Source organism: Haliotis rufescens, unplaced genomic scaffold, assembly GCF_023055435.1.
Source record: "Haliotis rufescens isolate VD_foot unplaced genomic scaffold, xgHalRufe1.0.p SCAF_32, whole genome shotgun sequence".
Taxonomy (NCBI): Eukaryota; Metazoa; Mollusca; class Gastropoda; order Lepetellida; family Haliotidae; genus Haliotis; species Haliotis rufescens.
Window position 1 is genome coordinate 1642186 of NW_025964024.1, and position 15307 is coordinate 1657492.

General features: G+C 39.9%; 1 protein-coding gene across 1 annotated transcript; it reads right to left on the reverse strand.

Moving 5' to 3' along the window:
• Positions 1-496: 496 nt before the first annotated feature.
• On the reverse strand, positions 497-13072 carry LOC125371939 (bifunctional autolysin-like). The gene is made up of 4 exons (XM_048380639.1): positions 13059-13072; positions 10421-10591; positions 9280-9457; positions 497-1657 (listed from the first exon to the last, which is right to left on the reverse strand). Exons 1-4 carry the CDS (start codon positions 13070-13072, stop codon positions 497-499), a joined length of 1524 nt encoding a protein of 507 aa, XP_048236596.1.
• Positions 13073-15307: the final 2235 nt, after the last annotated feature.

Consider the following 15307-nt stretch of genomic DNA (forward strand, 5'->3'; position numbering starts at 1 on the left):
GAATATGATTGAACAGGCTCTGCATTCAAATGTTTGATTGAGGAATTATTCTCTTCACGCTTGTCGACTCTGATGACAGGTTGTTAAGGTGCGAAAACGACAGTCCGGATTGGACGAGGCGATGGGTTTCATGGGGAATTGTCACTCATTAGAGAACTCCATCTGATGTTATTACTCTAAATGTGTTGTCAATCTTACCCGCTGTTACAGGAACATCTCTGTTGTGGATCGGCACATTGTGCAGTCTGATGGATGATACTTTGCACTCTCCGACACTCTATCCTTCATCACTTGTGACTGGGTCTCACCTTAATAAGGCTGTACGAAACTGGTTCAGTGGGTCAGTAACAGCTGCCCCGTGTAACACCTAGGTCATCCGTCATGTCCCGATGGTATTGTAAACGCCACGTCCCCACGAACACAATGTTATTGTACAGTGACATTGTACCCTTGGCTCGGTAGGTAAAAGATACCTAGTGTCCAATGGCCTGCGAAATTAAGAAGTCGGGTGACAATGTCTGGGACTACGTATCCTAGGGATGCCATCAGAATAGCTGTCTGCCTTATGATCTGCTCTGTTCTGCCCAATCTTTTGCTGTATGTTTTGCTGTACGTTCTGCTCTGTTCTGTTCTGTCCTGCTGTATGTTCTGCTCTGTTCTGTTCTGTCCTGCTGTATGTTCTGTTCTGTTCTGTTCTGTCCTGTCCTGTTGTATGTTCTGCTCTGTTCTGTTCTGTCCTGCTGTATGTTCTGCTCTGTTCTGTTCTGTCCTGCTGTATGTTCTGCTCTGTTCTGTTCTGTCCTGTTGTATGTTCTGTTCTGTTCTGTTCTGTCCTGCTGTATGTTCTGCTCTGTTCTGTTCTGTCCTGCTGTATGTTCTGCTCTGTTCTGTTCTGTCCTGCTGTATGTTCTGCTCTGTTCTGTTCTGTCCTGCTGTATGTTCTGTTCTGTTCTGTTCTGTCCTGCTGTGCGTTCTGCTCTGTTCTGTTCTGTCCTGCTGTATGTTCTGCTCTGTTCTGTTCTGTCCTGCTGTATGTCCTGCTCTGTTCTGTTCTGTCCTGTTGTATGTTCTGTTCTGTCCTGCTGTATGGTCTGCTCTGTTCTGTTCTGTCCTGCTGTATGTTCTGTTCTGTTCTGTTCTGTCCTGTCCTGTTGTATGTTCTGCTCTGTTCTGTTCTGTCCTGCTGTATGTTCTGCTCTGTTGTGTTCTGTCCTGCTGTATGTTCTGCTCTGTTCTGTTCTGTCCTGTTGTATGTTCTGTTCTGTTCTGTTCTGTCCTGCTGTATGTTCTGCTCTGTTCTGTTCTGTCCTGCTGTATGTTCTGCTCTGTTCTGTTCTGTCCTGCTGTATGTTCTGCTCTGTTCTGTTCTGTCCTGCTGTATGTTCTGCTCTGTTCTGTTCTGTCCTGCTGTGCGTTCTGCTCTGTTCTGTTCTGTCCTGCTGTATGTTCTGCTCTGTTCTGTTCTGTCCTGCTGTATGTCCTGCTCTGTTCTGTTCTGTCCTGTTGTATGTTCTGTTCTGTCCTGCTGTATGGTCTGCTCTGTTCTGTTCTGTCCTGCTGTATGTTCTGCTCTGTTCTGTTCTGTCCTGTTGTATGTTCTGTTCTGTTCTGTCCTGTTGTATGTTCTGTTCTGTCCTGCTGTATGTTCTACTCTTTTCTGCTCAATGTTCTGCTGTACGTTCTACTCTATCTTCAGCCCCTTTCTACAGTATGTGCCACTGTTACCACCACTGTATCTTCTGCTCTACTCCAACCCAACGCCCTGCTCAGGACCCAATGTCCTCACCAAATAAATCTAACACTTCGATAAGAATTATATGTGTTTATCATGTAATTGACTGTGTTATCGATGCGCTAACCCGTCGCATACACCTGGTATTATGGTCTGATACATGTGTTACTGCCTGGGAGAAAATACTTCATACGTCAGAAATCTTTCACTAACCCTGGGCTTTATAACCTCTATCTAAACATGCTAGACAAAGGTTATAAAGATCAGGGTTAGAATTGGTCCTCCTCAATTATGCTTGTCATAAGAGGCGACTAAATGGATCGGATGGTCAGACTCTCTGACTTGGTTGATACATGTCATCGTATGCCATTTGCGTTGAGAGACGAATATTTAGAAACCCCGTCATGTAGCTGGAATATTGCTTCAAACCTAATACACGATAATTCCGATACGTAAAAAATAATGTGCATCTATCTCATCACAATGACCAGTGAATAGAATAAAATATGAGCGAAAACCCCTTTTAATAGTCATAAGTATTACGTCCATTGTACGAGTTCGACTATTTGGTAAGCAAGGGTTTATGAATAAATATCACATAGTGATCATACTAGCAAGAGTCGCATGACGCTCTTTGAAATGTTCGTAGAAAGAGAATGCTCGATTGTATCTCAAATGTTGTTAAATCTAAACACCAAAGGCTGTACCAGAAGAAATAGTGCACGATATAAACGGAAAGTTGGCTTTTGCAAAGTGTGAAGTCATACACCCCTGTGCATCGTCTTTTATGCATTGATATAAAACATGACACTGATGTGGCAGTTGTACTGGTTTCTTTTACTTCTAGCTCAGGTTGGTAAATCGGTGGAACGAAATTGGATATTTCGCCATAACAGAACAATACCAGATCATCGATATACCTGCATTTTGTGTTTTAATTTTTGCCAATCCGTGCATAAATTCGTACTCGAATGCATAAGGAAACAGCGAGGAGGGAGCACAGCTGGTGCCAAGGCGGATGCCAACGTCTTGCCGAAATGTCTTATGACCAGATTTCACATAGATGTTATCTATCAGGAAAACCACCATCTAACATATTGTTTTCTCAGTAAACTTAATTTGACATTTGCCTTCATTTTTGACAAGTTGTCATGAACCTTTGAAGATAGATTTATAACTATATCTATGGCTAATATTTTGTCACAAATGTCCCATACATCAAAGAATTAAGTTTTCCCTTAAGTTTGGCGTAAGAGTTACAGTGGTGTGCAAAATCAAAATATCAAATGTTTCAACGCAAATGAAATTGGTGCTTTTCTGATATTGCAAATGTCTCTCATATGTATCAAATACTTTCTGTGAGTATATAGAAAGTCTTTTTTTGTGTGTGTCAAGGATTACGGCTAATCTTTGAGACGGGGATTTGTAGTACATTTGCTGGACCCAGTAATATACCTCTATATGTATGTATGTATGTTATCACGCTTCGGCAGCATCTGTCATGATTTTAATGGTGTCATCAGTTGTGATCTGTATTTGAATAACTGACGAGGGTTGTTATTGTAAACAATAGAGAGAAACATTTGATCATATAACAGGTTGGTTGCATCACGATGAGTCTTGGCAGCCAAAATTACCGGAATTTACAAGCACGTTCTGCCACACGTTCTTCTAATTAAACAATTTGGATGACATGGCGTTCGTACAGAAAAACACAAATGTTAGTGGTTCCTGACATTAGAAATATTGTGTGACATTTTGGGAAACCGTTTTGGTTTTTTTTGTCTGAGAATTTTCCTTACATTTAAAACATCAATTCCCTTGTTAGCGGTTTTCAAATTCAGGAAATTGCGGCCTTTTCTGATGAGTTTTGTCTGTTTCTGGTTTGGCCAAAGGTTTCAAAGCAATGTTGTAAAGAACTATACTCTCCAATCAATACTGTGAACACTTCCTTTTTGTAGAATAATCTATTGGAAACATCTGGTTAAAGCAGAATCCAAAGACGGTTTTTACGGTATGGTATTTGTCCGTCTGAACTCGATTTAGACACGGTCTACATGAAATGTCCTACTTTTTTGTTGCAATTTCTGTAAATAGATTCATAAGCCAAGGGTGTACTTCATATGTATTATATGGCCAGATACCTTAAAGTAGTATGTATTTATAAAATTCTTTATGTGTGTGCAATTTTGGTACTGATATACAACTGTAAATGGTGGCATATATATGTTAATAATAACACATGCTGCGTTTATAATGTATCAGTTAATTGATCTTTTAGCCCCTTGAGTATGGTTATCAACTCAGTGATGATAAATAAACAAAGTAAAATAATAACTTTGAACATGTAAAATCCATTAGATATTTATTAACTATATATATTATGAGCGTAGTTTGAAGAATTTTTAAATTATATGTTACAGTTATGCTAAATAATAATGATAATAATGATAATGATGATCATGATCATCATCATCATCAACATCATCATCATCACCATCTTCGTCATCAAGAGTAATTATATTAATAACATCACAATCAATAGCTCCATTTGAAATTATCTTCACTTGCTGTAATGGGCTTAATGTCCTTATGTTTTCCCAACTTCTGAATGTCTATCAAGCCTTAATGAATAATTCGTTTATAACTCTTTAAGTAACGATACGTAATAACATATAAATAAGAGAATAACCAGTCTAAGATTGTCTGCCGAAACAGATTCCATTTGGCGTAAAGGGCAAAATAGCTGCGGAAATTATATGAATAGACTACTGACAAATCAGTGATGACACCAGGTGTTCGCGAAAAGGGTAAACATGTCTTGCCCTACTTACAATTTTCAGGGAAAAGTAAATATCTGAGAGTAAATTATAAATAAAGCACGTTTGATTTTTACATATTTTTACACCACAGACAATTTGTGTTTTCATTCAAAAGTTTGTCTGAAGTTGAACAGGGGAGTGCGAACCACACAATATTTTCGGATTTACTTTGATAATTGGGATTTAGTGGAAGTGTCACCTAGAAGAGTCAAACCAGATCTATATCACGTGAATTTCAGCAGCGGATATACAGAAGGTTCAAGTGGTCTTAGGTCAAGCCATTCCAGAGCCTTATTCGTTGTTTCGTAGTCAAGAGGTTAAACATTAGACGCAGTTCTGTTGGGTTCAGTCTGTCAGTATTCCCATCTTGAACATTAAATCAGTTCCTCTCGTTCATGGTTGGCAGTTTCTTTAATAAAACGCTGCCTGTGTGTCGAGACTGTGCTAGTAAGCAGCACTTCTGTTGTCAACAATGGCTCCCACACTGGTTAACGTTTTGCCATTGTCAATTTATGTTTTCCCGTAGGGTTCATTGCCTGGAACAATATGATCAAGGTAATTGTTGGTTTTAGGAATGATGTCTTTTACTGCACTGAAATTACTTCCTACAGAGTTGAAGGTCTGAGAACAATTTGTAACGGGTTTGTAAGAAGAAACACATTTCGTTGGAGACAAAACACACAATTTTTTCATATGCTCGTGCTAAAGATTGAGCGAAGATTTAATTGACATCTTTGAAAGAGGAATATATTCTGAACGTATTGCATCTGTACAAAGTTGATTCTATCTATAACAGACCGCCCCGTGGTCTAATGGTAGAGCGGATAGCGAAAGGTCCGGGGTTCGATCCCCGGCCGCGTCATACCAAAAGACGTTAAAAGATGGTACTTGTTGTTACCCTGTCTGGCGCTCGGCATTAAGGGGATAAAACAAGGACTGGTCGGCTCGGAGTCAGTATACTGTGTCTGAGTGGGGCATTCATGTTAAACTGCGGCATGGTATCTCAGTGAGCTAGCACTATAAATCGGCATCAGTCCGGACTAGTACAAGCAGCCACACAAACACACACACGTACATGCACGTCGTGAAACCCCATTTCAATAAGGTAAATCACACCAGCAATTGTTTAAAACACACTGGTCGAAAATAGACGATGTCTTCAAGAGAAATTTCCTCTTTGAGAATCTCATATCAAATGTGTTTGTACATGTTTTGCCCGTGCTGTAATTATGATTACCTTATATGTTTAGAGCAATAAATGAATGGATTCAAATATACAGTAACGGAAGTCCGGACCATGTTATTCCGGAAACCTCGCATTCTCACTTGACAATTACAACATGTCGGTTACTTGTATGACCACTACTGCATGACGGTCTCTGGTATGACGACTACTCATAATGGATACTGGAACGACGACTACTGCATGACGGTTACTGGTATGACGACTACTACATGACGGTCTCTGGTATGACGACTACTACATGACGGTTACTGGTATGACGACTGCTACATGAGGGTTACTGGGATGACGACTGCTACATGAGGGTTACTGGTATGTCGACTGCTACATGACGGTTACTGGGATGACGACTGCTACATGAGGGTTACTGGGATGACGACTGCTACATGAGGGTTACTGGTATGACAGTAGAAATACATGTAAATGAAATTACTGTGATTTGTTAATCCGGAATCTTTTCATGTGGACGTTCAGTCTGAGGGTTACCTTTCGAATTAACTAGATTTCGTTGTTGGGCTATTTACTGATTTGCACAATTTAGACACCAAACGAATTCTTGGTTAACCTCCGCGTTTTACCTAGGAATCAACTCTTAACTCCAGTTATTCTAATTGCTTCGGTCTCTCGTTCTATATAATTGAATCTAACAGTATTTAATATTATACAACAGTTTCAACACCGAGGAAACTATATGACATCAATGTCACGGCAAATTTCATGCGGATCATACAATTTGGTTGGTTTGTTGTTTTACGCCGCACTCAGCACTATTCCAACTATATGACGGCGGTCGGTAAATAATCAAGTCTGGGCCAGACAATCCAGTGATTGATATTATGAGCCTCGATCCACGCAATTGGGATCGATGACATCCTCCAACCAAGTCAGCGAGCCCTACCACCCGATCCCGTTAGTCGCCTCTTACGACAAGCATAGTCGCCTTTTAGGGCAGTCATGGGTAACCGGTCCTGAGGACCTATTCTACCCCGGATCCTCACGGGTCACGGGCTGAAGTAAGTAAATGAGTTGGAGTAACACTAAACATCCACAGTACATACCGTAGACGTAAACCACAAGCACGTGAACGATATCGACCAAGGATCATAATCGGAGTCAACCCGGGAATCGCTTTTTCTGTGTCACTTATAAAATCAGGAAGCATGAGGTCGTTTTGGTTAGTTGGACCTCAGCATGTAGATTATCTATAAGTAATTTCCAAGGGTCAGAGGAATTTAGGAACATGTTCATAATTTGACAATTAAGACATAGGCGGGTAGGCGATATTACATGCATCATTATACCAATGAGTATCTCACAACAGTTGACGTCTCATGGAACATGGGTTTCGTAACTTCACAGTACACAGTAATAAGCAAACACACACACACACACACACACACACACACACACACACACACACACACACACACACACAGAGGTATGCATGAATTAGGTATGAATGTATGTGCGTGTTCGTTCGTGTGGCTGTTTGTGCTAGTTCAGACTAATGCTGTTGGTTGGTTGGTTTGTTGTTTAACGCGCACTCAGCAGTAGTCCATCTATATGACGGCAGTCTGTAAATAATCGAGTCTGGACCAGACAATCCAGTGATGGACATCATGAGCGTCGATCCACGCAATTGGGATCGATGACATGCATCATCCAAGTCTGCGAGCCTGACCACCCGATCCCGTTAGTCGCCTTTTACGACAAGCATAGTCACCTTTTAGGCCAGTCATGGGTTGCTGAAGACCTATTCTACCCCGGATCCTCACAGGTCACGGACAATGCAATTTTCAAGAGCTAGCCCACTGAGATACCATGCCGCAGTTGCTATATAATTGCAATCATCTTAAACTTCACTAGACTTCATTTCATCTCACCTGTGTTTGTGCCTCAACCAGAACAGAGACTGTCATTAATAAAAAGAAAGTGTTTCTCTCATGTCGATATGTGTCCCTCCACCATTAATTTTCCTAATGGACAGTTGTTTGTGTTCAGCTGTACTTATCTTTCAGCATTACCTTCACCTATGGCATTGTCCACAGATTATTTGACAAACCCCTTCATGTTACAGTGCGTAGGATGGTTGCGTATGATCTCTGAAAGCTTTGGAAAGTTGCAGTGATAGGAGATCGTCCTGAACACCAGGATGACAATCAAGCTCTGAATGAATGAAATGTTCCTCCACCAGTTCATACAATCGTATTACTAGATGAAAGCTGTGTTTCGTAATGTCCATTGTTTGGTCGTTAAAACAAGTGCATGTCCCACCTTGTCTCTTGCAGTGAAATAACCTGTCATTTACTTCAATCAATCATAGTACATTCCTCCTTTAGTCTTTGTAGCAGTTTATGGCAACTTGGTAGCACTGTCGAGAGGCTGAACTCCATGGTCGCCCTTTGTTAAATTTGATCATTTGCAATGTTTGTTTGTGTGTTGTTTAACGCCGCACTAGGCGATATGACGGCGGTCTGTAAATAATCCAGTATGGACAGACAATCCAGAGATTAATATCATGAGCCTCGATCTCGCAATTTTGATTCGATGACATTCATCAACCAAGTCAGCGAGTCTGACCACCCGATCCCGTTAGTCACTTACGACAAGCATACAAACAATTCTAACCCGGATCTCCACGGATATGGGTCACGGATGACCCAGTCGTCTAAGGCGCCGCGGTCCGCTGTGCAGAGTTCCGTCCCTTGGGCGCGCCAGAAACCTAGGACTGTGGGTTCGAATCCCAGTTCGCCCCGATTATGTTTCTAGGTTTGGTAGCACCATACCCGTGCTCGTGGGTTTCACCGAAATGGTAAACGTCTGAGACCTGCATCACTTCGGGCTTTCCTCCCACATTAAGCTGACACGCCGTGATATAACTGGAATACTATTTAAAGCGGCGTTAAACCCAACTCACTCACTCACGGATACATTTTGTAATGACATTTGGTTACGAGTGTCAAGGCAAAACTCTTTTGTAAACTTGGTTTATGAATCCTCCAACTTAAAAAAATTGAAATGTGAGAAAATATCGACATGAAGAGCAGTAGACTTTTTTTGTTATTCCGCTGACTAGAAATAAGTAGAGTGTAACTATCAATATAAATACATTATTTCAAATGCTATATTTAGACCTGCTGAAAATCTAAAAAAACACCTGCCCAGTCATAGCGTTTCACATACCTACATAACATTTAGAGGACGTAAGACAAGTATTAAAAAATGGAAATTTTTGTGCTTTGTTTTTTCGACCCACCGATCTGAATATACGATTACAAACGTAACCCACCAGTCTGACCCAAGTGTCAAACTCCCTATACATGTATTTTGCTAGGAAAACACAACCGCATAGCAAGGCCCACTGAGAGACAACTCTACACTTCTCGAGCATAGCGCTGATCTTGTTTCGAGACACCCTTGGTGTGTGCACGGGCTACTCGTGTCATGAATGTTTCCTGATTGGTCAATACATCTCAATTTACATTGGGGTCACATTGCCCGGATGCTGCTTGGCCAGTCCGAGATTTGCTGACACACCTGCTTCCAAGACGATGATCGAAAAGAGGTGTGTAAACTTCAAGACCAGCTTCGTCGCCGGCAACGTGATCCTCCCCGCGGATGACGTATACGACGATCTCCCTGCTGCTGTTTATACACTGTCTACAACAGATTGCTATTTATACTCGGTATGCTAACCTAGTGATATGATTATCGCGGTCCTTTTAGACTATGAAACTAGTTTATGCGATACAACATCGTGAACATCTATCTATTCCAAGAAACCGGGTTAAACGTCTCATTTCTTGAAGTCAGTTTGTTAATGGGATAATATTTCCCTCATAAGTGCAAGTAAAAGACCAATGAAGAACGACCGAAATTGTGTAATAATGTCCTTAGAACCAGAAGCAGACATTGCCAATCAATAAAACAATAAACGAATCCCTTTAGTATGGCAGAATAAACAAGTTGAAGGTATTTAAACCATGCAAACGGCTATAGATAACATGAGTTGCAATCCTACGATTGTTGAAGATCTATGCATGGTCATATATTGGGTTGTTACAGTTATATGTGGCGTCGTGGAGTTCAGAGAGAAGAACAAGCCTCCTGTACCAAATAGTGAGTGAGTGAGTGGGTTGGGTTTAACGCCACTTCTAACAGTATTCCAGTTATATCACGGCGTGTCAGCTTAATGTGGGAGGAAAGCCCGAAGTGATGCAGGTCTCAGACGTTTACCACTTCGGTGAAACCCACGAGCACGGGTATGGTGCTGACAAACCTAGAAACATAATCGGGGCGAACCGGGATTCGAACCCACAATCATTGGTTTCTGGCGTGCCCAAGGGACGCAACTCTGCACAGCGAATCGCGGAGCCTTAGACGACTTGGCCACCCGTGCACCAGCACATCCCCCCCCCCCCCCCCAAATTTGTGAAATATGAATATATTTAAATTCACAAAAGGGAATTCATATCATTGTGTCATGGTTACAGTCATGCACATGGGAGTTACCAGAGTCAAATTTCTCAAACTATTTTGCTAATTTAATCCAATGTCCAGCAGCGCGTCTTGGAACTGTAATGGAGTCTTTCTTCCAGACTGGAGGTGCTCTGTTAGACTCACAATTCTGGAGTGAAGGTCACGATATACACGCTTACGAGTGTTGGGAAGGGAACCGAGATCACGATTTTGTTCACAGCTTCAATGTTCTTGATGTTGGTCACAAAGCGGAAGATGTTTGGATGGGCCTTGGCGATAAGATTCTTGAGTTTATTGCGCCTTCCTTCCAAGTGACTGTTAGTTCATCATACTCATGTTCAGTAAAAACATATAAAATTGTATTGATGTATCTACTCAGGATAAGGTTTTTATTCGTACCCCTTTATCTTTTTAGAATGTATAAAGGTAATTGGATATAAATCTTCCACTTCAGGTTATTACATGATACTTATCAAGGATGTTCCATTACTCTGAGATATCACGTCTTCCACTGAAAATCATATCACATTGTGCCAACTCTACTTTCTGTCGGCACATTGGGATGCAATCGTTCATAGATCTCTGACGGTGTGAACTGTTGCTTCTCCTATCAATCTTTTCTTTGGCTTGACGATTGCCAGACCGTCACAAAACTAGAATAATGCTTAATGCGGCGTCAAACAACACACTGATTATTTCCAGTCCGCTTTTGACAAAACCAGAATATTTCTGACTGTGACGTTAAATAAATTTGTATTATTTATTTCCTCATTTACACACTCCATGTCTCTGATCACAAAGAAAGAGATAACATAAGGACCCGCTCTGGCCTATTGGATATATCAAATTTTAATTTTGAGGAACACTTTAAAATATTAGCACAATAAGTATTAAACATGTTCACTTAACTGACAACTAGCGCACTTTCTTTAATTTGCATGTTTTTTTACTTCTGAAATGGTCGAACACATAAAATGAAAAAAAAAACTTAAATGAAAATCTGGCTATGGGCTAGTCCGTGACCCTCAAAAATACAATTCATAAGCTTCAATTCATATTTATTACAGAGATACATGGCATCAAAAATTTGGACTCATTTTCTGGAAAGTCCTATTTTCAGACGTATAACTGTTTATGTAATGACTGCAGTTTTCAGAAATAATGTCTGGTAAATTGAAAGTGGACGTGTATGCTGAAATGTTTTGAAATAATGTTTTTATTACATTACGAACTAACGAGAGAAAAATATTATATTTTTGTACAGTTCGCATACGTGACGATTTGTAAGGAAGTAAGTTCATGTCAAACATATTTCTTTGTGACGTCACAGCACAATTGCATCATGGCACCCATAAGGTCACTTTTCTCCTGGTGGATTACATATATGTATCAACATTTCCAGCATTGAATGTACTGTCGTCATATTGGGATACTTATCTATGTATCATTCATGCTATAGATGGAGAGACTGACGGTGTATTGAAAGAGTTATCACATGGGTCTTTAAGCATCAGTGTAAATTCTGACAGATGCTGAGAACGACATATGTGAATAAAGTTTCACTGACTGTTACATAAAGTTTTAAACTTCCTGGCAACAGAAAGTATTCACGCATGCATAATGGCGTTTGAACATGAAATAAACACGGAATGGTTACTCGATCGTGATGTACATGATACGGTTGTGTTTTGGATCTTAAGTTTGCATTGCTTCAGCGACTGTTTTCAGCCTTGTAACATGTTGATAACGTTGTTTTTGGTCAAATCCAATTTTCAAGTGTATACCTTATCATGCCCTGCAATTTATATGCAAGGAGTCCAGATGTTGAAAAAGACAATTGTAAGTTATTATAACTGTCATAAATGATAAACTCATTCGTTAACAAATATCGATTTTGGCATAACACCTAAAATACGTCTTCCCCAATTACATCTGTGCTATATGCTAAAACAAGACCCCAGCATACATAATCGACACATATGTTTTTAGATATAAAAAAATAGAATATTTCAACTGCCAGTAATTAGTTTTCACGGGCCGAATGTTTGTGCTGCATTGCGTAACGTACATTCATTTATATGTGATTGCCTCAAGACCTAGAGAACATTCATGGACATTGTTTGTGGGCAACTGAGGTCGTGTACTCTTCAGGTATCGACTTCGCGCTTGGCAACGTCATCATACACTCACTGGCTTCCCTGTGTGCCCCAAGGGGGGATACCGTACTAGGGACAGGCGCGTGGTATGGGGTAGGGACAGGGGGAAATAATTACTACCCCCGGGCAACATCAGATAAAGAAGTTACCTTACTAAAACACATCCCACATTGTGACGTTCAACAGTTTGAGCATACGTTTGATCGCAAATATCCCAATGTACAATGTTCTTGTTAGCGGTCTGACAATAATATCTACATTTGTCTTATACATGCTTTTAGGGACTGCCTTTTGAAACACATATATATATATATATATGATACACCTATTTGTAACTATATATGATGGTTGTATGGAATATGTGTTGCGTCACTGCATTAAGGACTATATTTTCTGTGAAAGCGGGAGCCAAGCATTTTCTTTTTCCTGTCACATTACAGCGAAAACATTACCTTTTTCTGTAAAACCGAATGCCTGGACATTATTCCAAGTTGTTTTCTGGAAAAATGTAAAAATACACCCAGGTTCCCGCCATAATAATAAATGATCGGTTTCTTGTGGGATGTGTACATGCAGGTTTCTTTATTGTACTTTACGGGTGTTACAATTAAAATCGACCCACTTACCCCTCATAATACATTTCGACCAAAGCCATAACACGGTGACATTTAAACAGATGATTTCGAAGTTATATTTTCAGGGCGCAGTTAGCATCATCTATGTTTAATTGATTATGTTCAAAATAGTTACGGCCCAGGGATGATTTCAGTAGTGTGTTTCATCTACCAAGTAATGTGATGTCATAAAAATGTTCACTTCATAAAAATAACATCATTCCATTAAAACAAAATTACTATTTCAGTTCCCTTTTCATATCCATACAATACTAACGTTAAATGTTATGTCAAATATGCAGTCATCTCCGAAAAAAATAGAATAAACCTATGTGTGTGCTAATCAACCTGTGTCATGCTTTTGCGAACAAAAATCACCGCCTTCTTTGGTTTCGTGGTAGAGCGTCCGGTCGCGTCATTCTAAATGACGTTAAAGATGGTACTACCTGTTACCCTGCCTGGCGCTCGGCATTAAGGGCCTCGGAGTCAGAATATTGTATCTCAGTGGGCTGGCACTATAAAATCGGCATTAATCAGGACCAGTACACACACACACACACACACACACACACACACACACACACACACACACACACACATATATATATATATATATATATATATATATATATATATATATATATATATCAGCAGCAATAATCTTGAACGCGACGTTAAACTCTATGTCACCTCACCTCAAAACTGTCTTTCGTTCAAACGATTAATTTGGAATATACATTCATAATTCAAATTAACAAATATACTATGACAATTTATAATAAGAATAATTCTAGTCATTTAAAATCGGAATACTTCATATTGATGTAATTTTGCATCGTTTTTGGTCTGTTTCGTGCTTTTTACTTAAAGCTTTCCATTCTAAAATTGACCGACAATTTGATATTCTCGGGAGGCTTTAATGTTATGTTTAAAATAATCCGTTTCCGACAATGCAGAAAAAGACTTGTTCTTCGGGTTTCACCGCAGCAACCAAAACATACGTTCATGATGGATGGTGAAGTCAAATGGTGCTTTTAGGTAGAAAATATTGCACCCTCCTATAGAATATTACATGCTCCCTACACACTCAACAAGGAAAAGACCGCTGGTCTTTATAGCACGCAGGTGTTGGGAATGCCGTGCATGTCAGTGATCATTTGCAGCCTCCCCTGTAATTATGGTTTGATGTCATTTTATATAAACTATGCTATCATTGATCAGAGGGCGTCCGTCAATACCACTTGTCGTATACTTGAGAGCTTGGTTGAACAGCTCTAGCGTACTCGCCCGACCCATCCATTATGTAGCAGAATCTCTCGAGGACTACACAACAATGGAATAAAACGTCATTTGTATGATCGACTTTCTCCGTTATTGATCGTAACCTTTCAAAAAACATCAAAGCAATTGAGAAACTTTCAGCTTCATCTCATCCCAGTAATCTCAAGTAATGAAAGACTATGAACCCTTCTCCACCTTTCCCGGAAGGTGCCCGCCCTCGCAAACTCAATACATGTAGATCAGTGTAGAGATGTCCACTTTATTGGCCAGTTTGGACATGCTGTATGTGCGTGGCTGGCAGACTGGAGGCACTAAACATGTGACATTGGAGAACGTGTTTAATCAGAACACTGGTTAACTTAATTACACATTGGCATTGTAGTTTGCAACGAACTAATTCAGTTTGTTTTTGTATATTTTCTTGGCGAGGAAACAAGTTAACGTGGAAACAAACTTATTATGTGAAAATGAAAAACGTCCACGCCGGAATATAATGAGTCTTGATTATCCGCCACAGATCCCATTGGGCGTAAAAGAAACACAAACGGTGAAAATTATTTTAATGGTCATCTTAAATTTTGTGAATGGCTATCTTTGAATCAAATGAAAAATTGTCTTTAATTATATGAATGAGTATCTTGAATTATATGAATATTTATCTTTAATTAAAACAATGATTGTAATAAATTATATGAATAGTCATCTTGAATTAAAGGAATGGTTTTCTGAATTAAAAGAAAGGTGATGTGGTTAGCGTTATCCTGATGTAATGGTTTTCTGTATTCGGACAGCGTGTCAGGCTGCTGTGTCTAGTACATGCAATGCCACTACATATCGACACTCGGATATTGTACAGTGAGTGAGTGAGTGAATATGGTTTTAGGCCGCGTTTAACAATATTCCAGCAATATCACGGCGGGGGACACCGGAAATGGGCTTCACACATTGTACCCATGTCAGGAATCGAACCTGGGCCTGCG

What these genes read in the sequence shown, in the direction of transcription:
- LOC125371939 (XM_048380639.1), bottom strand. An exon ending in GTGACCTTCACTCCAGAATT is followed by an intron (nt 9,458 to 10,420) that starts GTGAGTCTAACA and finishes AATCTGTTGTAG; the next exon opens with ACAGTGTATAAACAGCAGCA. An exon ending in CCGGGCAATGTGACCCCAAT is followed by an intron (nt 1,658 to 9,279) that starts GTAAATTGAGAT and finishes AACATTGAGCAG; the next exon opens with AAAAGAGTAGAACATACAGC.